This window comes from Sorex fumeus, unplaced genomic scaffold (assembly GCF_029834395.1).
Source record: "Sorex fumeus unplaced genomic scaffold, SorFum_2.1 ptg000317l, whole genome shotgun sequence".
Taxonomy (NCBI): domain Eukaryota; kingdom Metazoa; phylum Chordata; class Mammalia; order Eulipotyphla; family Soricidae; genus Sorex; species Sorex fumeus.
In genome coordinates, this window is record NW_026606374.1 from 186,723 (window position 1) to 205,786 (window position 19,064).

Below are 19,064 nucleotides of genomic sequence, written 5' to 3' on the forward strand. Positions count from 1 at the left end.
TCACGGCTCTGTGCTCAGAAATCTCTCTGGGGTCACACGGCAGTGCAGCAGGGGAGCGCCTTCACCCTTGGGCTGTCTCTGCAGAGGTCCAGGACGCCTTTGTCCCAGCCCCCCCCCCCCACCCACTTCTCTGGGCCACATTTCAGGATTCGGGTCCCCTGGGGACTGTCTGTCTCTCCCGCTCTCTCGGCTTCTTCCGACCTGGCATCCGAGCGAGTCCGTCCAGCCCTGGTCTTCGCTTCATTTTCCTTCCCACGCCCAGCTCGGGGCCCACCCAGAGCCCAGCCAAACGCGAGACGGCGTCTCTGCTCCTCCCTGAGTTGTGCTGGCTTGTCTTTCGAGACCAAGATGGCTTTCTCTTCACATTCTTTTTTTTTTTTTTTTTTTTTTTAGCTATTTGGTTCCCACCCGGCAATGCTCAGGGTTTCCTCCTGGCTCTGCACTCAGGGATCACTCCTGGCGGTACTTGGGGGGATCGAACCCGGGTCAGCCACGTGCAAGGCAAACGCCCTACCTGCAGTGCTATCGCTCCAGCCCCCTTCACACCCATTCTCTGTTCTGCCTCATGTCCTCGGCTCCTGGTAACGCCAGTGTCCTGGTCACTGGACTATCACTCCAGCCTTTCTTCTTTTCTTTTCTTTTCTTTTCTTTTTTCCTTTTCCTCCCTCTCTCCTTCCTTCCTTCCTTCCTTCCTTTCTTTCTTTCTTTCTTTCTTTCTTTCTTTCTTTCTTTCCTTTGCTTTTTGGGTCCCACCTGGCAATGCTCAGGGCTGAGTCCTGGCTCTGCACTCAGGAATCACTCCTGGCGGTGCTCGGGGGACCCTGTGGGATGCCGAGGATCGAACCCGGGTCAGCTGCATGCAAGACAAACGCCCTCCCCGCTGTGCTATCGCTCCAGCCCCCTTCACACCCATTCTCTGTTCTGCCTCACGTCCTCGGCTCCTGGTAATGCCAGTGTCCTGGCCAGCAGTTTCTGTTGTCTGTGGCCCCGGGGCTCCACGTCTGCAACTGTGGTTGCTGAGTGTCTCGAGGGCTTTATTTTTGTTTTGCTACCATGCCGGTGATCAGATGCACCTGCACCCTCCACTAGCACTCATACCAGGGACCTCAGCCAGGGTATGTGAGCAGCCCCAGGAATCGAACCCGGGACCTAGGCAGAGGCTATAAAACATGACGAAGCCGGTGGCCCAAAGGGGTGCAGGTCGTGGTCTGCATGCAAGAATCCCAGGATTAGGGCTGGAGTGACAGCACAGCGGGGAGGGCGTTTGCCTGGCACGCGGCCGACCCGGGTTCGATCCCCGGCATCCCCTAGGGTCCCCTGAGCACTCCCAGGAGTGATCCCTGAGTACAGAGCCGGGAGTCAGCCCTGAGCATCACCGGGTGGGACCCAAAAAGAAAAAATATTAACCCAAGAACCCCCCCCCAAATAAATTTAATTTTAAAAATATTATCATGCTTAGGGGCTGGAGCGATAGCACAGTGGGTAGGGCATTTGCCTTGTACGTGGCCGACCCAGGTTCGATTCCCAGCATCCCATAGGGTCCCCCGAGCACTGCCAGGGGTCACTCCTGAGTGCAGAGCCAGGAGTAAACCCCTGTGCATCGCTGGGTGTGGCCCAAAAGAAGAAAAAAGAATCCCAGCCTTTGTCTCCCATATTGTTACCCCAGGATCTAGCGGGGTGTCACCAACGTAAACAAAACATACTTCAAACCTAAGCGGAAGAAGAAAGGGGTTTCTGACGGAGATGTCATTTCGATGCAAACCTTTTTTTTTTTCCTTTTTCTGCTGGTGTCTTCGGTTTGCTGATGACTCACAACTCTGGCCCGATGGGACTTTCAACCACAGAGAAAACAGACAGTTGGGGCTGGAGCCATAGCACAGCGGGGAGGGCGTTGGCCTTGCACGTGGACGACTAGGGTTCAGTCCCCGGCATCCCGTAGGGTCCCCCGAGCACCGCCAGGAGTGATTCCTGAGTGCAGAGCCGGGAGTCAGCCCTGAGCATCGCCGGGTGTGGCCCAAAAGACCAAAGTAATAATAATAATAACAATAATTTTAATAAGAGTCATGGGACTGGACAGATAGTACAGTGGGTAGGGTTTGGCTTTGCATGCAACTGACCCGGGTTCGATCCCCGGCATCCCATAAGGGTCCCCCAAGCACCACCAGGAGTGATCCCTGAGTGCAGAGCCAGGAGTCAGCCCTGAGCACCCCTGGCGGGGGGTGACCCTTCCAAAACAAAAAACACAAACAAGAAAATGTGACGGTATCTCTCCCACCTGCCTGGCCCGAGGAAAACGATAAGAAGGTGGTTTGTCAACCAGGGGAAGGATGTGGTACTTTCTAGAACAAGCCAGACACGGCTTGTTTCCTTCCGAGCGGTGCTCTAGATGGACGGATTAGGAGGCTGCTGAGGGCGGTTGGCATCGGGGAGAGCCACGCAGAATGTCCTGAGTGGGTTTCATGGATGTGGAAGCCAGGGAGGTTGACCATCAAGCGAACAGACACAAGCGAACGGGACAACGGGTCCCTCTGGCAAGAAACCCCCAGGGATGGTCCTTGGAAAGGTCACTCACAACGCTGTGGTGTCCAGCTACACTGTGAACTCAGCACGCACCAGTGGGGTGACCCCAGTGCCCAAAACAGCAGGGCAGGGGGACCCCATGATCTGGACCCAACACCCACCCCTCCCAGCATATGAGCTGACAGGGCGGCTCGGGTTAACAAGATCATGATCATGATCACAATCATCCTGTTGTTCATCGGTTGCCTCGAGCAGGCCCCAGTAACGTCTCCTTCGTCCTAGCCCTGAGATTTAAAAAAAAATGCCACATTCAAGGCTCTTTCAGGGTCAGGAGAATGAGACCCATCATTGTTACTGGTATTTGGCATATTGGGTCCGCCACGGGGAGTTTGCCAGACTCTGCCGTGTGGGCAGGTTACATTCGGTAGCCTGCCAGTTTGTCCAAAGTAAGAATGAGATAATAAGATGTTATGCAGCCGCAAATGTGGCCGCGCGCTTCCGGGAGCTGGGTTTTATAGTCTCTGGGTCTTGGCCATTGATGGGATTACATGGCGCGGGGGGCAGTTGGTGGGTGTGACCCCCGCCTACTGGAAGATGGAGGATCTGGGTGGAGGATGCTCAGCCCTGATCCGAGCAGGCTTGGAGATCTCAGCCTCGGGACCCACATGCCTTTGTTCCTCTGCTGGTACCTTCGTGCGTGTGGAGAGTGGTCTCAGCATGGTTGTGGCCGGTTCTGGAGGTCTTCGGATTAACACACAAAATAATAAATAACAAGGCGGCCTCTGAGGCTGGGCTGGCGGCCGCAGGATACTAAGGATCTGGCTCGGACGTGTCATCTGGAAGGGGAAGAAAGAAAAGTGATTTCTCTCTGGCTGCACCCCAGGAGGGCTCGAGAAAATTCCTTCCCTTGCAAAAGGCATCAGGAGATGCAGCCGGCCAGGAATATCCAGGGAAAGACAGGGAGAGAGGCAGGGGAAGGGATTCCTCTCCGTTTAAGAGGCAGAATGAAGATTCTGGGCGATTCTAGAAGGTTCTGGAAGGTTGGGAGCATGGCTAAGGTGCATCTCCCCACCTCCAGCTTACAGCATGTTAAGACTTTCCCAGGCCTCTGCCCTGCTCTGAGGCGTTAACAGTCTCATTTAAAAAGCAGGGTAGATCACAGGTGGATTTCTACAGAAGGGAAAGGGTTGAGTCCGAGGGCAGATGCCGGGTGCGGGAGATGTGGAAAGTGCCCGCCCTGGGTCAGCAAAGCAGTGATGATTATTTTTCTGTTTCTGATCTGCATCAGTTAAGACTCAGTGGCTGACTGTGCTGGTTGGGGTCCCCGGCAGATAAACTGGAATCGGCCAGTAATGCAGGGAAGGAGAAGAGAGTCAAATGGCAAAGATCCCCAGAGAGGGATTCTTATTTTTTTTTTAACTTTTTGGCCCCACCCGGTGATGCTCAGGGCTGACTCCTGGCTCTGCACTCAGGAATCACTCCTGGCGGTGCTCGGGGGACCCTAGGGGATGCCGGGGATCGAACCCGGGTTGGCCACATGCAAGGCAAACGCCCTCCCCACTGTGCTATTGCTCTGACCCCCTAAATTTTCTCTTCTTTGCTTTTTTGGGTCATACCCGGCAATGCTCAGGGCTGACTCCCGGCTCTGTGCTCAGGAATCACCCCTGGCGGTGCTCGGGGGACCCTAGGGGATGCCGGGGATCGAACCCGGGTCGGCCGCGTGCCAGGCCAACACCCTCCCCACTGTGCTATTGCTCTGACCCCACAAAATCCATTTCTTCTATTTGTCTTCCCCTAAGTCCGGGAACGTGCAGTCCTCTGTGGGCTGGTGGATCTGGAGGGAGAGGGAAGGCCCCACAGGGAATCCGGAGGAGTCCTCCCCGAGACCCGGGAAGGGAGAACTCACAGACGGGTGGATCCAGGAACCCCGCTCCCGGTCCTGAGGCCTGGCTGTCTCCATCCAGGCTTCGTCTTCTCCCTCACTTTATCTCCTTAGCTTGGAGGTGAAAACAGATGTTACGGAGTGAGGGCGGCTGGGCCCGTCTGGAACGTGGGCGTCCCAGTCTCCAGCCCCAGCCGTCGGGTCTCAGCCCCTCTCTCGAAGTCACCTTTACCCCCAGACCTGGGGATCCGTCTTCCCAAGACCCCGTTCTGTCTTCCAAACCTCTGAGCTCGAACACGAGTAAATCCGGGGTCCCTCCCAGCCCCGCCGGGCTCAGTCTGAGCACCAAGCCATGAGTCACCCCTAAGCACGGCCGCATATGGCCCCCACATAAAACAAAATTAAAAAAAAAAATGAATGCTGGGGCCAGAGAATAGTACAGCAGTAGGGTGCTGGCCTTGCATGCAGCCGACCCGGGTTCGATCCCCGGCATCCCCTAGGGTCCCCCGAGCACCGCCAGGAGTGATTCCTGAGTGCAGAGCCAGGAGTCAGCCCTGAGCATCTCCGGGTGTGGGGCCCCCCCCAACCAAAATGAATGACTGCATAAATAGATGAGAAACTCGTTCTGAACCCAAACAACTGACTCACTGGTAAACTGAGAAAAAGGCAAAGATGTCAAGTTCGAATTTTTAAAACGTGTCAGGGAGGTTCCTGGTGATACACATTGTGCCTCACACACCCGAGGCTCTGGGATCCAGCCTCTGCACCACACACACACACACACACACACACACACACACACACTCACGCATACACACGCACACACACATACATACACACATTCACACATACACACATACTGACACACAAGCACACACATACACTCACACACATACACACATGCACACATACACACATACTGACACACACAAGCACTCACATACATGCACACACATGCATGCACACTCACACACATACACACCTGACACACACATACACGCATATGCACACATACATGCATACACATACATACACAGTACACACGGGCACACACATACACACATAGACACAAACACACAGATGCACACACAGACGCACACGCACACATGCACGCACACAATACACAGATACACACCCATACACATGCAAACACACAAACATACACACATACACATAAACACACATATACACAGAGACAAAGACACATATATACACAAACACACACATCACACACACAAACACCCATACAGATAGACACAGAAACACACAGACTTACACACAAACACACACATACACACAACGCGCAGACACACATGCAAGCGTAACATAGACACACATCCATCACACGCAGACACAGCTCAAGGGGACTTTGGGGCGGCCTTTTGCCCCCTAAATCTCAGGCTTTTCTAGGGTTTCTATTTGTTAAAAAAAAATAGCGATTTTTTTTTCCTGTTCTCTCAGCCCCGTTTCTGGTTTGTTCAGTGCTCAGGGCTCCTGACTCTGTGCTCGAGGGCCCCCGGTCCCGCTCGGGTGGACCCATCCAAGGCCGGCATGGGACGCCCTGCCTCCTAGATTATCTCTGTCCCTCTAGACACCTGTGAAGGACCCACCCGTAAAAATCCAGACGGGGAACCCATAGAGGGGAACGGCTCGGGAGAGGCTGACAGGACGGCTTAAGCCCATTCATTCGTTCCCTTTATTCATTCCCCGGCTGGACTTACGGCCCCGGAAACCGGCACAGATGATTTTATCTATTCACTGATTTTATTCTGCTTGTCCATGCTCCATGCTCCAAAGAACTGCCTCCTGCATGCCTCCTGCCCGCCACGGTCATGAATCCACATACGAGGTCGGGCCAGGAACTGGCACCGGGCCAGGGAACACAAAAGGATGTTTTGGAGTTGGGGGACAGGCAGGCGCTGCCTTAGAGGGTCGTGGGCTCTGCCCTCCTGCCCGGCGTGGCCAGGAAAGAGGGTCCCCGAGCCCACCCTGCTTTCCGGCTGGCTATCGCCCCCGTCAGGGTCCTTCTCCCCAAGGGGTCAGCCTCTCTCTCTCTCTCTCTCTCTTGCAGACTACGTGAAGCAGAGAACATTCGAGTCGCGGGCGTTTCTGGAGGCGGTGCAGTTCTTCCAGCAGGAAAAGGGCCACTACGACTCGTGGGAAATGAACGCGGGGGATGAGGTCCAGGTACGGGTCCCAGCCTCCCTTTCCTCTGCCTGTGACACGCTCACGGTCGGGACCAGGAAATCGCGAAGGGGCCGGAGCGACAGCACAGCGGGGAGGGCATCTGCCTGGCACACGGCCGACCCGGGTTCGATCCCTGGCATCCCCTAGGGTCCCCCAAGCACCGCCAGGAGTGATTCCTGAGTGCAGAGCCAGGAGTCAGCCCTGAGCATTGCTGGGTGGGACCCAAAAAGCAAAATAATAATAATAATAATAATGAGGGAAGGGGGCTGGAGCAATAGAACAGCGGGGAGGGCATTGGCCTGGCATGCGGCCGACCCAGGTTCGATCCCCGGCATCCCATAGGGTCCCCCGAGCACCGCCAGGAGTGATCCCTGAGTGCAGAGCCAGGAGTCAGCCCTGAGCATCGCCGGGTGGGACCCAGAAAGAAAAAACAAAAAGGCAAACTTAGGGCTGATCTGGAGGAATTTGTCCATTCAGGGTGGACTCTCAGATGTCCAGGGTGTCTGAGACCCTTGTAGATCCTGACATGCTTTGCTCCAGGGGGATCCTGGTTTATTTCTTTGGGGGTCCCACCGGCGATGCCCAGGGCTGACTCCCGGCTCTGCACTCAGGACTCACTCCTGGTGGTACTCGGGGGACCCTAGGGGATGCCGGGGATCGAACCCGGGTCGGCCGCGTGCCAGGCCAACGCCCTCCCCACTGGGCAATCACTCCAACCCATCTATCTTCCTTCCATCCTTCCTTCCTTTTTCTCTTTTTCTCTTTTTCTCTTTCTTCTTTCTTTATTTTTCTTTTTTCTTTCTTTTTCTCTTTTTCTCCTTTTCTTTCTTTCTTTTTCTTTTCTCTTTCTCTTTCTTTCTTTCTTTCTCTTTTTCTCTCTTTCTTTTTATCTCTTTTTTCTTTCTCTTTCTCTTTCCTTTTCTCTCTTTCTTTCCTTCCTCCCTTCATTCCTTCTTTCTTTCTCTTTCTTTTTTATCTCTTTTTTCTTTCGTTCTCTTTCTTTTCCTCTCTTTCTCTTTCTTTCTCTTTTCTTTCATTTCTTTCTTTTTCTTTTTCTTTCTTTTTCTCTTTCTTTCTTCCCTTCCTCCCTTCATTCCTTCTTTCTTTCTCTCTTTTTCTGTCTGTCTTTTTATCTCTTTCTTTCTCTTTCTCTCTTTCTTTCTTTTTCTCTCTCTCTCTCTCTTTCTTTCTTTTTCTTTTGCTTTTTGGGTCCCACCCGGCGATGCTCAGGGCTGACTCCCGGCTCTGCACTCAGGGATCACTCCTGGCGGTGCTCGGGGGACCCTATTCGATGCCGGGGATCGAACCTCCTGGGTCGGCTGCGTGCCAGGCCAACACCTTCCCCACTCTGCTGTCGCTCCGGCCCCACCACAGAGATTCCGGGGGTTCAGGCTGGAGGTGGGGGGTTGCCCTCCTGTGTCCGGGACCCCCGCCCCCCTGACGCTCGGGCCCTTCCGCGCGCAGATCCTGAGCGGGCTGGTGATGGAGGAGCTGCTGCCCACGCTGCAGGCCGACATACTGCCCCGGATGAAGGGGAAGAAGCAGGACCGGAAGCGAGCTTGGCTCGGGGTGAGGCTGCCACGCCGGGGGGTGGGAGGTCAGGAGGCAGGCAGGACCCCCAGCCCAGCCCCCAGCCCCTCGGGGCCAGTGTGGAACCAGGAGGGGCCCCAGGCTGCCTGGGAGGACCCCCCAACACACACACACACACACACACACACACAACCACACCCTGTTTGGGGTTGGGGCCACACCCAGGTGGTGCTCAGGGCTACTCCTGGCAGGGACCACGTGCGATGCCGGGCTCGAACCCCGGTGGGCCACAGGCAAGACAAAGGCCCTCCTTCCTGCCCAGTGCCAGTTCCTGCTCCCTGTCTCCCTCTCTCTCTCTCTCTCTCTGTCTCTCTCTCTCTCTCTCTCTCACTCATTTCTGGATCACACCTGCCCATGCTGAGGTTTGTTGCCTGAGAGACGCCCTAATAAACAAAGCCAAACACCCGTTGTTGTTTTTTTCCTTCTCTGTCTGTCTGTCTCTCTCTTTCCGTCTCTGTCTGTTGCTTTGTTTTTCTCTCTACGTCTCTGTTTCTATCTCTTTGTCTCTGTCTCTCTGTCTCTCTCTTTGTCTCTCTGTCTCTGTCTTTCAGTCTCTGCCTCTCCCTGTCTCTGTCTGCATGTCTCTGTCTGTCTCTTTCTGTCTCTCTGTCTCTGTCTTTCTGTCTCTGCCTCTCCCTGTCGGTCTGTCTCTCTGTCTCCTTCTCTCTCTGTTGCTTTCTTTGTCTCTCTACGTCTCTGTTTCTATCTCTTTGTCTCTGTCTCTCTGTCTCTCTCTTGGTTCTCTCTGTCTCTGTCTCTCTTTCTCTCTTTCTCTGGTTTCTGGGCCCCCCTTAGCAGTGCTCACTGCTCTGGCATCTCGCATTGTCTGCAGTGCCCCAGGACTCCTGGCTTAGTGCTCGTTCCCGCGAGCATCCCTGTGCCTGCTCCCTTGGGCCGGGCTGCTGAGTCCGTCCCGGCCGCCTGACCCCGCACGTCCCCGCAGCTGCTGGAGGAGGCGTCGGGGCTGGTGGGCCGGCAGGTGGCCGAGGCGCTGGACGCCCTGAAGGAGGAGTGTCGGGCCCAGGCCGAGCCACTGGAGGGCGCCCTGCGGGCCGACGCCGACCAGATCTTGGCCTCCAAGAGCTTCCTCAGCGGGAAGATCAAAGGTCAGTGGGGGTCCCCCCACCCCGGGTTCTCGGGTGGTCGGCACTCAGGAGCTGCCACAGAAGCACCCAGAGGTGTCGGCACAGTCCCGTGGAAACTTCCAGAACACAACTTTGCTTTTTCCCTTTTTTCACTCAACTGGTTGAGCCATCTCCCAGCCTCGAGCGAGGACGGTCTGAGCAGGGTGGCCGGGAACCGGGCGCGAGCAACAGGTGGACACTCCGGCCCATCTGTTCCAGCTGCTTCTAGATGTTTCCAGCTGCTTCTGGATTCTTCCAGATGCTTCCAGCCGCTTCTAGCATATTTCAGATGCTTCTAGATTCTTCCAGACTCTTTTGGCTGCTTCTGGATTCTTCCAGATGCCTCCAGCTGCCTCTAGACTCTTCAGATGCTTCCAGCTGCTTCTGGATTCTTCCAGACGCTTCTGGATTCTTCCAGATGCCTCCAGCTGCTTCTAGAGTCTTCCAGATTCTTCCAGCTGCTTCTGGATTCTTCCAGATGCTTCCAGCTGCTTCTAGATTATTCCAGCTGCTTCTAGATTCTTCCAGATTCTTCCAAACTGTCTCAGGCACAAGCAGCACAGACCCCTCAAAAGTGGTCCTGGGTCTTCTGTCCTTAGACGAGGGATCAGCAATGCCGACACTTGCCCCAGAACCCAGCGAGCCCGAGTCTTGGTCCAGAAACTCCTAACCCGGCTCACAGTCTCTCCCTAATGTCTGAGCAGACCCCAACTCCCCGTGGGGACTCCGTAGAAGGAGCAAAGGGTGCCCCCCATCCTCACTCCCCAAACGCTCCATCCCGCCACCAGGGCAGGGAGCCAGGGCACGGGGCTCCCCCAGTGGATGCAGGGTGTGTTCTGGAACGTTCATTCCGGCATTTCCTGGTGCCTGCTGGCATGCATTCTGGAACATTCTAGCATCTCCTGGTTCCTGGTGGCGTGTTCTGGAGTGTTCTAGGTGTGTTTTGGGGTGTTCTGGAGCATTACACCATCTCCTAGGCCTACTGCGTGTTCTGGAATATTCTGGCATCTCCATGTGCCTGCTGGCATGTGTTGGAGTGTTCTAGGTGTGTTCTGGGCTGTTCTCGAGCATTCTACCGTCTCCTGGAGCCTGCTGGCATGCATTCTGGAACATTCTAGCATCTCCTGGTGCCTGCTGGAGTGTTCTGGAGTGTTCTGGGTGTGTTCCGGGGTGTTCTAGAGCGTTCTACCGTCTCCTGGAGCTGCTGGCGTGCTCTGGAACATCCCAGCACCTCCTGGTGCTTGCTGGCGTGCTCTGGAACATCCCAGCACCTCCTGGGCCCGCTGGCGTGTTCTCCTGGCGTGTGCGGGCGCCTGAGTCCCGCCCGCTCTCCCCTCCCAGGGACAGTGTTGCCGCGGGCGGAGCCGCTGCTGGCCGAGAGCGTGCGGCCCTTCCTGGCCTCGCTGCTGGACGAGCTCATGGGCCCCGTGACCTGCGGCTTCGGCGCCCTCCGGGGCCTGCTGGAGGACCGGGTGGACGCGCTGGGCCGCAGCGCCCGGGCCGGGGACGACGCGCAGCTGCGGGAGGTCCGGACGGCCCAGCCCTGACCGCCCCCTGCCCGCCCCGACCCTGACCCTGACCCTCCCCGCCCCCTCCCCGGCAGCCCCCGTGGGGGGACCCCGAGAGGGGCGCCGTCCGACTGCCCCCGTCCCGCAGCGCCTGCAGCAGCTGGGGCGCCTCCCGCTGGACCCGCTGGCCATGGAGCCCTGCTACGGCCACGCTGACCACCTGCGGGCGCGCGCGGCCGAGCTGCAGGGCCGCTTCCGCTTCGCCCACGCGCACCTGGTGGCCCAGCGAGCCCAGAGCCACATGCAGGAGGTGCGCCCCGCCCGCGTGCACCCGTGAGCGCGTGTGCGTGTGTGGTTCGCACGCGAGCGCCCGTGTGCTTGGATGGGTGTCTGCCCGGGAGCGTGTGTGCGTGCGTGTGTGTGCATAGAAGGTGCTCGTGTGAGCGACTGCGTGCTTGAATGTGCATATGTGCATGTGTGTGCATGCATGTATGCATTTGCGTGTGTGCGCATATGTGAGCATGTGTACCTGTGTGTATGTGCGTGTGTCCTGATATGGTAGACACGCGAGCACCTATGTGCTTAGATGTGTGTCTTCCTGTGACCGTGTGTACATGTGTGTACATGCATGTATGCATGTTTATATGTGCGTGTGTGTACTGATATGGTACAGACATGAGCACCTACATGCTTGGATGTGTCTGCCTGTGAGCGTGTGTACGTGCATGTATGCATGTGTGTATGTGTATGTGCTTATAGGGTACACATGCAAGCACCTCCGTGCTTGGATGTGTGTCTGCCTATGAGCATGTGTACATGTGTGTACATGCATGTGTGTACATGCGCGTGTGTACATATAAGGTACACGTGTGAGCAACTGTGTGCTTGGACGTGTCTGCCTGTGAGCATGTGTACATGTGTGTACATGCATGTATGCATGTGTGTATGTGCATGTGTGTACATATAAGGTCCACGTGTGAGCAACTGTGTGCTTGGATGTGCATCTGTCTGTGTGCATATGTGAGCATGTGTACCTGTGTGTATGTGCGTGTGTACTGATGTGGTGCACACGTGAGCACCTATGTGCTTGGATGTGTCTGCCTGTGTACATGTGTGAACATGTGTACATGTGTGTGCACATGCGTGTACGTGCACATGTATACTTATCTAGTACACATGTAAGCACCTGTGTGCTTGGATGTGCATATGCCTCTATGCACCTGCGGGCACACGTGCATGTGTGTGTATGCACGCACGTGTGCGCGCGTGCACGTATGTGCACCTGTATTTATGTTGTGCGTGCATGTCTGCACATCTGTGTGTGTGAATATGTGTGTCTGCCTTGTGCTTTTGTGTGCCTGTGTGACTGCATGAATGTGTGTGCATGAAAGTGTGTGTGTGAGCTGTTGTGTGCATGTGTGACTGCGGTCACACGTCACGTGGGTGTGTGCTGAGATGCGTGTGTCTGCATGTTCCTGTGTGCATGCGTGACTGTGTGCGTGTGTGAGTGTGGGTGTGTGTGTGCGTGCGTGGAAGCGTGCGTGTCCGGCCTCTGGCTGGTCCCGGCTGCGGACCCGAGCCCTGAGCGTGTCCCTCTCCGCCCCCAGCTGATGGGCAACGCCGTGCACACGTTCCAGGAGCTGCTGGCCCCTCACCTGCAGGGCGAGGCCCCCAAGACCGCAGCCGCCCTGGAGAAGGTCAAGCTCCGGGTCCTGAAGGTAAAAGTGCGGAGGCCGGGGGCGGGGGCGGGACTGAGGCGCCCCCCGCCCCGCCGTCCGCACCCCTCACCCTCCCCAGGGCCCACCCGGGCGCTGCCCTGCCCGGCCCCACGTCTGGGCCTCGCCTGCCACCTGGTGGCCACTGCGGGAATCGCGCGCTCTCGCCTTGCAGTTGGGCGCTTTGGCGCCAGCCGGGGGCTTTGCAGAGACCTCACCACCACCCCACCTCCCCCGGCATCTCATAGGGTCCCCCCCAGCCCCCCGCCGGGAGTCAGCCCTGAGCACGGAGCCTGGAGTGAGCCCTGAGCACGGAGCCGGGAGTCAGCCCTGAGCACGGAGCCAGGAGGGAGCCCTGAGCACGGAGCCAGGAGTCAGATCTGAGCACAGAGTCAGGAGTCAGACCTGAGCACAGAGACAGGAGTGAGCCCTGAGCACGGAGTCAGGAGTCAGACCTGAGCACAGAGCCGGGAGTGAGCCCTGAGTACAGAGACAGGAGTGAGCCCTGAGCACTGAGCCGGGAGTGAGCCCCGAGCACAGAGTCAGGAGTCAGACCTGAGCACAGAGTCAGGAGTCAGACCTGAGCACAGAGACAGGCGTGAGCCCTGAGCACGGAGTCAGGAGTCAGACCTGAGCACAGAGCCGGGAGTGAGCCCTGAGTACAGAGACAGGAGTGAGCCCTGAGCACTGAGCCGGGAGTGAGCCTCGAGCACAGAGTCAGGAGTCAGACCTGAGCACAGAGTCAGGAGTCAGACCTGAACACAGAGACAGGAGTGAGCCCTGAGCACGGAGTCAGGAGTCAGACCTGAGCACAGAGCCGGGAGTGAGCCCTGAGTACAGAGACAGGAGTGAGCCCCGAGCACAGAGTCAGGAGTCAGACCTGAGCACAGAGTCAGGAATCAGACCTGAGCACAGAGACAGGAGTGAGCCCTGAGCACTGAGCCAGGAGCGAGGCCCCGAGCACAGAGTCAGGAGTCAGATCTGAGCACAGAGCCAGGAGTGAGCCCTGAGCACGGAGCCGGGAGTGAGCCCTGAGCACAGAGCCGGGAGTGAGCCCCGAGCACAGAGTCAGGAGTCAGACCTGAGCACAGAGACAGGAGTGAGCCCTGAGCACTGAGCTAGGAGTCGGCCCTGAGCATCGCCGGGTGGGACCCAAAAGAAGGGAAACAAAAAGAAAACGAGAGGACTCTGGGTGTCGCCCCCCAAGTCGAGCCACCCCCTCCCCCAGCCTCAGCCCTGGGCTTTGGAGGAGGCGTCGGCCCACCTGGACTCAGCTCCAAGCCACGCGTCCCGCCGGAGAAAGACTCTTGGGGTCCCCAGAAACGCTCCCTCCCCCGTGTCCGGCCTCCAGGGCGCCATGGGCAGGGCAGGAGGAGGGTTCTGGGCCGGGTGGGGGGGGGGGGGAGGGGGGACGGGAGGTGCCTTGGTGCTCCCGGGTCAGGGGTCACCGTCTCTCTCTGCAGCAATTCGACTACGACAGCAGCAGCATCCGCAAGAGGCTGTGCCAGGGGGCTCTGGTGCAGGTGACGCTGCCCACCCTGCGGAGAGGCCTGGCAGCCGCCTGCAAGCCGGTGAAGACCCTCGCCCGCCCCCAGCCCCGCCCCCAGCCCTCGGCCCCGCCCCTCAGACCCGCCCCCAGTCCTCAGCCCCGCCCACCCCTCAGCACCACCCCTCAGTCCCGCCCTATCCTTTAGCTTCGCCCCACCCTCAGCCCCGCCCTCAGCCCCGCCCCAGCCCTCGGCCCCGCCCCTCAGACCCGCCCCCAGCCCTCAGCCCCGCCCCCAGCCCTCGGCCCCGCCCCTCAGACCCGCCCCCAGTCCTCAGCCCCGCCCCCAGCCCTCAGCCCCGCCCCACCCCTCAGCCCCACCCCTCAGTCCCGCCCTATCCTTTAGCTTCGCCCCACCCTCAGCCCCGCCCTCAGCCCCGCCCCAGCCCTCGGCCCCGCCCCTCAGACCCGCCCCCAGCCCTCAGCCCCGCCCCCAATCCTCAGCCCCGCCCCCAGCCCCTCCCCCGTCCCCACTCTCAGCCCCGCCCCTCAGCCCCGCCCCCAGTCCTCAGCCCCGCTCTCAGCCCCGCCCCACCCCTCAGCCCCACCCCTCAGCCCCGCCCCCAGCCCCTCCCCCGTCCCCACTCTCAGCCCCGCCCCTCAGCCCCGCCCCCAGTCCTCAGCCCCGCTCTCAGCCCCACCCCTCAGCCCCGCCCCCAGCCCCCCCAGCCCCGCTCTCAGCCCCGCCCCTCAGCCCCAGCCCTCAGCCCCGCCCCTATCCTTTAGCTTCGCCCCACCCTCAGCCCCGCCCTCAGCCCCGCCCCAGCCCTCAGCCCCGCCCCCCAGCCCTCTGCCCAAACCTCAGCCCAGGGGCCAGAGCGACAGCACAGCGGGGAGGGCGTTGGCCTGGCACGCGGCCGCCCCGGGTTCGATGCTCGGCATCCCCTAGGGTCCCCCGAGCACCGCCAGGAGGGATTCCTGAGTGCAGAGCCGGGAGTCAGCCCTGAGCACCGCCGGGTGGGACCCAAGAAGCAAAATAATAATAATAATAATATTGGGTCCATCACCCAGTTCAGCACCTTGATCAATATCTGATCCATCCATAGGGGCTGGAGCAATAGCACAGCAGGGAGGGCGTTGGTCTGGCACGTGACCAACACGGGTTTGATCCTCAGCATCCCCTCGGGTCCCCTGAGCACCGCCAGGAGCGATTCCTGAGTGCAGAGCCGGGACTCAGCCCTGAGCACCGCCGGGTGGGGCCAAAAAGGCCAGAACATAACACTGTACACACAGAGTTCGCTGTTGGTAGCTTCTGCCTTGGCATCGTTGGCATCTGGAAACAGAAGAGAAAGAAGGGTGTGGGTTCTGCTGGGGGGAAAGAGTCCCGGCACCCCCAGACCAGACCTGGAGGTTGCCGTGATCTCGCGCTCGGTGCCAACAGAATGTGTCCAGTGCAGGGAACGGCATCAGGAGCGGGAAGGGCGTGACCGCGGCTCAGAGTCCCACCAGCCCGACCGCCTCTCTCTGCTCAGCCCCCGCTCCTGCTCCTCTATCCCACGCCCCAGGAGCTCCAGAACTTCGAGCAGTTCATCTTCGCCGACCACACGGGCGTGATCCACGTGGAGAACATCTACGAGGAGATTCTGCACGAGATGCTGCAGGCCGAAGCCCTGAAAGGTGAGGCCGGGGGGCGGGTGTGGGGGAGCCTGGAAGCTCCCAGTGGGAGAGCATCGCCTCCGCGTCAGAGCACCACCTCTGCGTGGGAGCACCGCCTTCGTGTCACCGCGTCAGAACAGTGCCCACGTGTGGGAGCACTACATGTGGGAGCACCACCTCGTGTGGGAGCACGGCCTCTTGGCGGTGGTGGGCCGTTGGTTTGGGGTCGCATACTCGTACGGGAGCCACGCGACCTCACCCAAGCACCCTGTGTGCCCCGCGTCACCCACCCGCCTCTCTGGGTTACCACGTAAGCCCCCTCCCCACCCTCCGTGACCCCCCAACCCGCCGCAGAGCCAGGCCTGTGTCTGCCGTGGCCTGAGGAACGAAGGAGGGAAGCAGGGGCAGGTGGGGCCCCGAGAGGGGGGTGTGCGGGCTGCCTTCCGGGAGGGCTGCCTGGAAGAGGGGGCGCCGGGCCGGAACGTGGGGCTCCGAGGCCTGGCAGGGCGCTCAGGGCCGGCTCTGTGTTCTGGCGTCTCCTAGTGATCCAGGAAGCCGCCAGCCTGCAGAGACACAACCTGCTGGACGACGGCGCGGCCCTGCCCAGCGAGAGCATGTCCAGCCTCGCCGACCTCGGGACCCCCTCGGGCTCGGGCCAGGCCAGCCCTGCCCGCGACCCCTCAGCCCTGCCGCCGGACGCGCCCGAGAGCAACGACGTCTTCCAGGGCCCCGAGGACACGCGGCCTGGGGAGGGCCCGACCCCCGCGGGACCCAGCCCCCCACGGGAGCAGGACGGGCCGGGGCCGGTTCCCCCCGGGGAGGATCCTGGGACCCCAGTGGGGGCCGGACGGGGCATGAGCACAGGCTCTGCGGAGTTGGAGTCGGGGGCCCCCCTGGGCCCCCCAGAGGCCTTGCCTGCCTCGGGCTCCCTGGCCGAGCTCCGGGACCTGCTGACGGTGACCGTTGAGCTCCCTGGAGCACCCGGCCCCCTCGAGGCTGATGGAGACAGAGACCCGGGGGTCCCGGCAGAGGCAGCAGGGAGGGCGGCCCCCGACCCAGACCCCAGCCAGGGGCCAGCAGAGGCCGAGAAGCCCCCGGAGAGGGAGGCTCAGGGAAGCGTCCAGGCAGCCCCTCTCGTCCCTGGGGAGCCAGGAGAGGCTCAGGGCGGACCCCAGGGTGGGGACGGGGAGGAGAAGAGGGCGGGGGAGGGGCGCACGCCCCGCGTGTTCGAGTGTGAGTGGGTGGTGGAGCGCGCAGAGCAGCTGGAGCTCCAGGGCCCCCAGGAGGAGGGGCGCGGCCCCGGGCCAGCCTGGGAGTAGCCACCGGACACCCAGCCCTTCACCAGAGGCCCAGCCCCTGGTCACTGCCCGTGAGTCATCCCCTCCCAGCGAGCGACTCCCTCCTCAGGGGACACCCGGAGGCCTGCACCAGGCCTGGGGATCACGGCTTTGGTGTCGGGGGCTGCAACTTTGGGAGGGAGGAAGGAGCTGGAGGGTCCGTGTGTGCCCATGTTTCCTCCCGTGGGGAGGCTGGGCCGGGGTCGGTGAGAATCTCTGGGGAGAGGGCCTTCCGGGCCAGGCACTGGCCTTGCATGTGGCCCAACCCGGTTCAATCCCCTGCACTGCCAAGAGTCACTCCTGAGCACAGAGCCAGGGGTGAGCCCTGAGCACTGAGCCGGGAGTCAGCCCTGAGCACAGTGCCTGGAGTCAGCCCTGAGCACAGAATTGGGAGTCATCCCTGAGCACTGAGTTGGGAGTCACCCCTGAGCATCACTGGGTGTGATCCCCACCCTCCACAATAAAAGCATGCAAATGGAAACCTGGCTTCACCACCTGTTAGACCAACGGCACCATCTCCTCGGAGCTTGACATCTGTCCACAGGTGCAGGGAGCCTCCAGTCAGGGTGTGTGTGTGTGTGTGTGTGTGTGTGTGTGTGTGTGTATGCACAGTGCTAGAGACCCTCAGGAGGCTGGGCTGATGTGGGGACGGCGGTTTGCAGGCTGAGGACACGGCTGTCAGCCCCTGGTTTGTTTGGGCCGTAGGGCTGCGGGGAATGGCCACCTTCAGGGGGACTTGGAGGAAGCGCTCTTGGCGTGTCCGAGCCTGGAAGCTTCGCAAGGCAGGCACAGACTGGGAGAGAGAGGGAGAAGGCCCCGGGGCAGTGACGAAGATGCCACCTATCATGAAAGCAGATCGTGGGACCTAGTCCATGCCACGTGCTGTGATTGGGGCAGAACAAGCCTTCGTGTTTTGTGCAGCAAATGAGAGGACCCAAGGGAAGGTCATCAGAAGGAATAAGGGGGTCTCCTTATTCCTACAGAAATGGGAAGGAGGGGGGAGGGAGGGAGGAAGGAAGGAGAGAGGGAGGGAGGAGAGAAGGAAGGAAGGAAGGAAGGGAGGAAGGAGAGAAGGAAGGAGGGAAAGAAGGAAGGAAGGAAGGAGGGAGGGAGGAAGGGAGGCAAACAACCTACAGCCCTTCACTGTGGGATTCTTCATCCTTGTTTGACCGCGGAATTCAGGCCACAAAACTCAGGCCACGGAATCAGGCTGCGGCTCTAGTGCTCCGCCGTGAGACATCGGCGCGCAGACACAAGTGCGTCTTGTCCCTAAGCGGATCGGGGCCGTGGCTTCCCGTGTGCACGGCGCAGTGACTCACAGACAAGTTGCGTTGAGCTCACGCTTTGCATGCAGGAGGCCCGGGTTTGAGCCCTGCAAGGGCCCCCCAAGCCCTGAGTTCCAGCAGCCCCTGATCAGCCCCAGGTGTGCCCCCCCCAACACCCCGCCCCCTGCAATATTTTAATTCGGTGACAGCGCGTGGAGTTTCCAGCCAAAGATCCAAAGGCTCCACTCTAGCCCTTCGGGAAGACCGTGATGACTTCCTCCAAGCTCGGACCGGTCCCAAACCGTCCAGCTCCTAGCGGACTATCCTCAGAGCTGTTTTGAATCGCACACGGCCAATCTATTCCTGTTCATCCTTTAAAGAACGGTCCCGGGGGCTGGAGAGATAGCACAGTGGGGAGGGCGTTTGCCTTGCACGCGGCCAACCCGGGTTCGATTCCCAGCATCCCCTAGGGTCCTCCGAGAACCGCCAGGAGTGATTCGTGAGTGCAGAGCCAGGAGTCAGCCCTGAGCATTGCCAGGTGGGACCCAAAAAGCAAAAAAAAAAAGAACGGTCCCTGCACATCTGCCCGAGCCCAGGTGCTATGTGCACCCACGTGGCAGAGCACATGTGGTACCCAACCAAGCACACATGTCGCCCGCATCTCCCCTCTTGAGATGGGAACTTTCCTGCTCTCCTGTCTAATGCTGGGGTGTGTGTAGGGGTCTCTCCACCCTCGGAGAAGCCCAGGTTCTCTCTTGAGACGTTCCTCCCCACTCTCTCCCACTCTCTCTCCC

The 19,064-nt window shown here is 59.6% G+C and overlaps 1 protein-coding gene across 1 annotated transcript in view; it reads left to right on the forward strand.

Annotated features, from left to right (window-relative positions):
• NIBAN1 (niban apoptosis regulator 1) overlaps positions 1-16,987 on the forward strand; it is a 55,987-nt gene extending 39,000 nt beyond the window's left edge. Inside the window, exons 6-14 of the mRNA XM_056109598.1 lie at positions 6,474-6,589; positions 8,054-8,158; positions 9,123-9,285; positions 10,645-10,829; positions 10,960-11,121; positions 12,419-12,529; positions 13,990-14,097; positions 15,578-15,689; positions 16,212-16,987. Of these exons, the coding sequence (XP_055965573.1) occupies positions 6,474-6,589; positions 8,054-8,158; positions 9,123-9,285; positions 10,645-10,829; positions 10,960-11,121; positions 12,419-12,529; positions 13,990-14,097; positions 15,578-15,689; positions 16,212-16,987 (1,838 nt within the window). The remainder of the gene's footprint in view (positions 1-6,473; positions 6,590-8,053; positions 8,159-9,122; positions 9,286-10,644; positions 10,830-10,959; positions 11,122-12,418; positions 12,530-13,989; positions 14,098-15,577; positions 15,690-16,211) is intronic.
• The last annotated feature ends 2,077 nt before the right edge of the window (positions 16,988-19,064 follow it).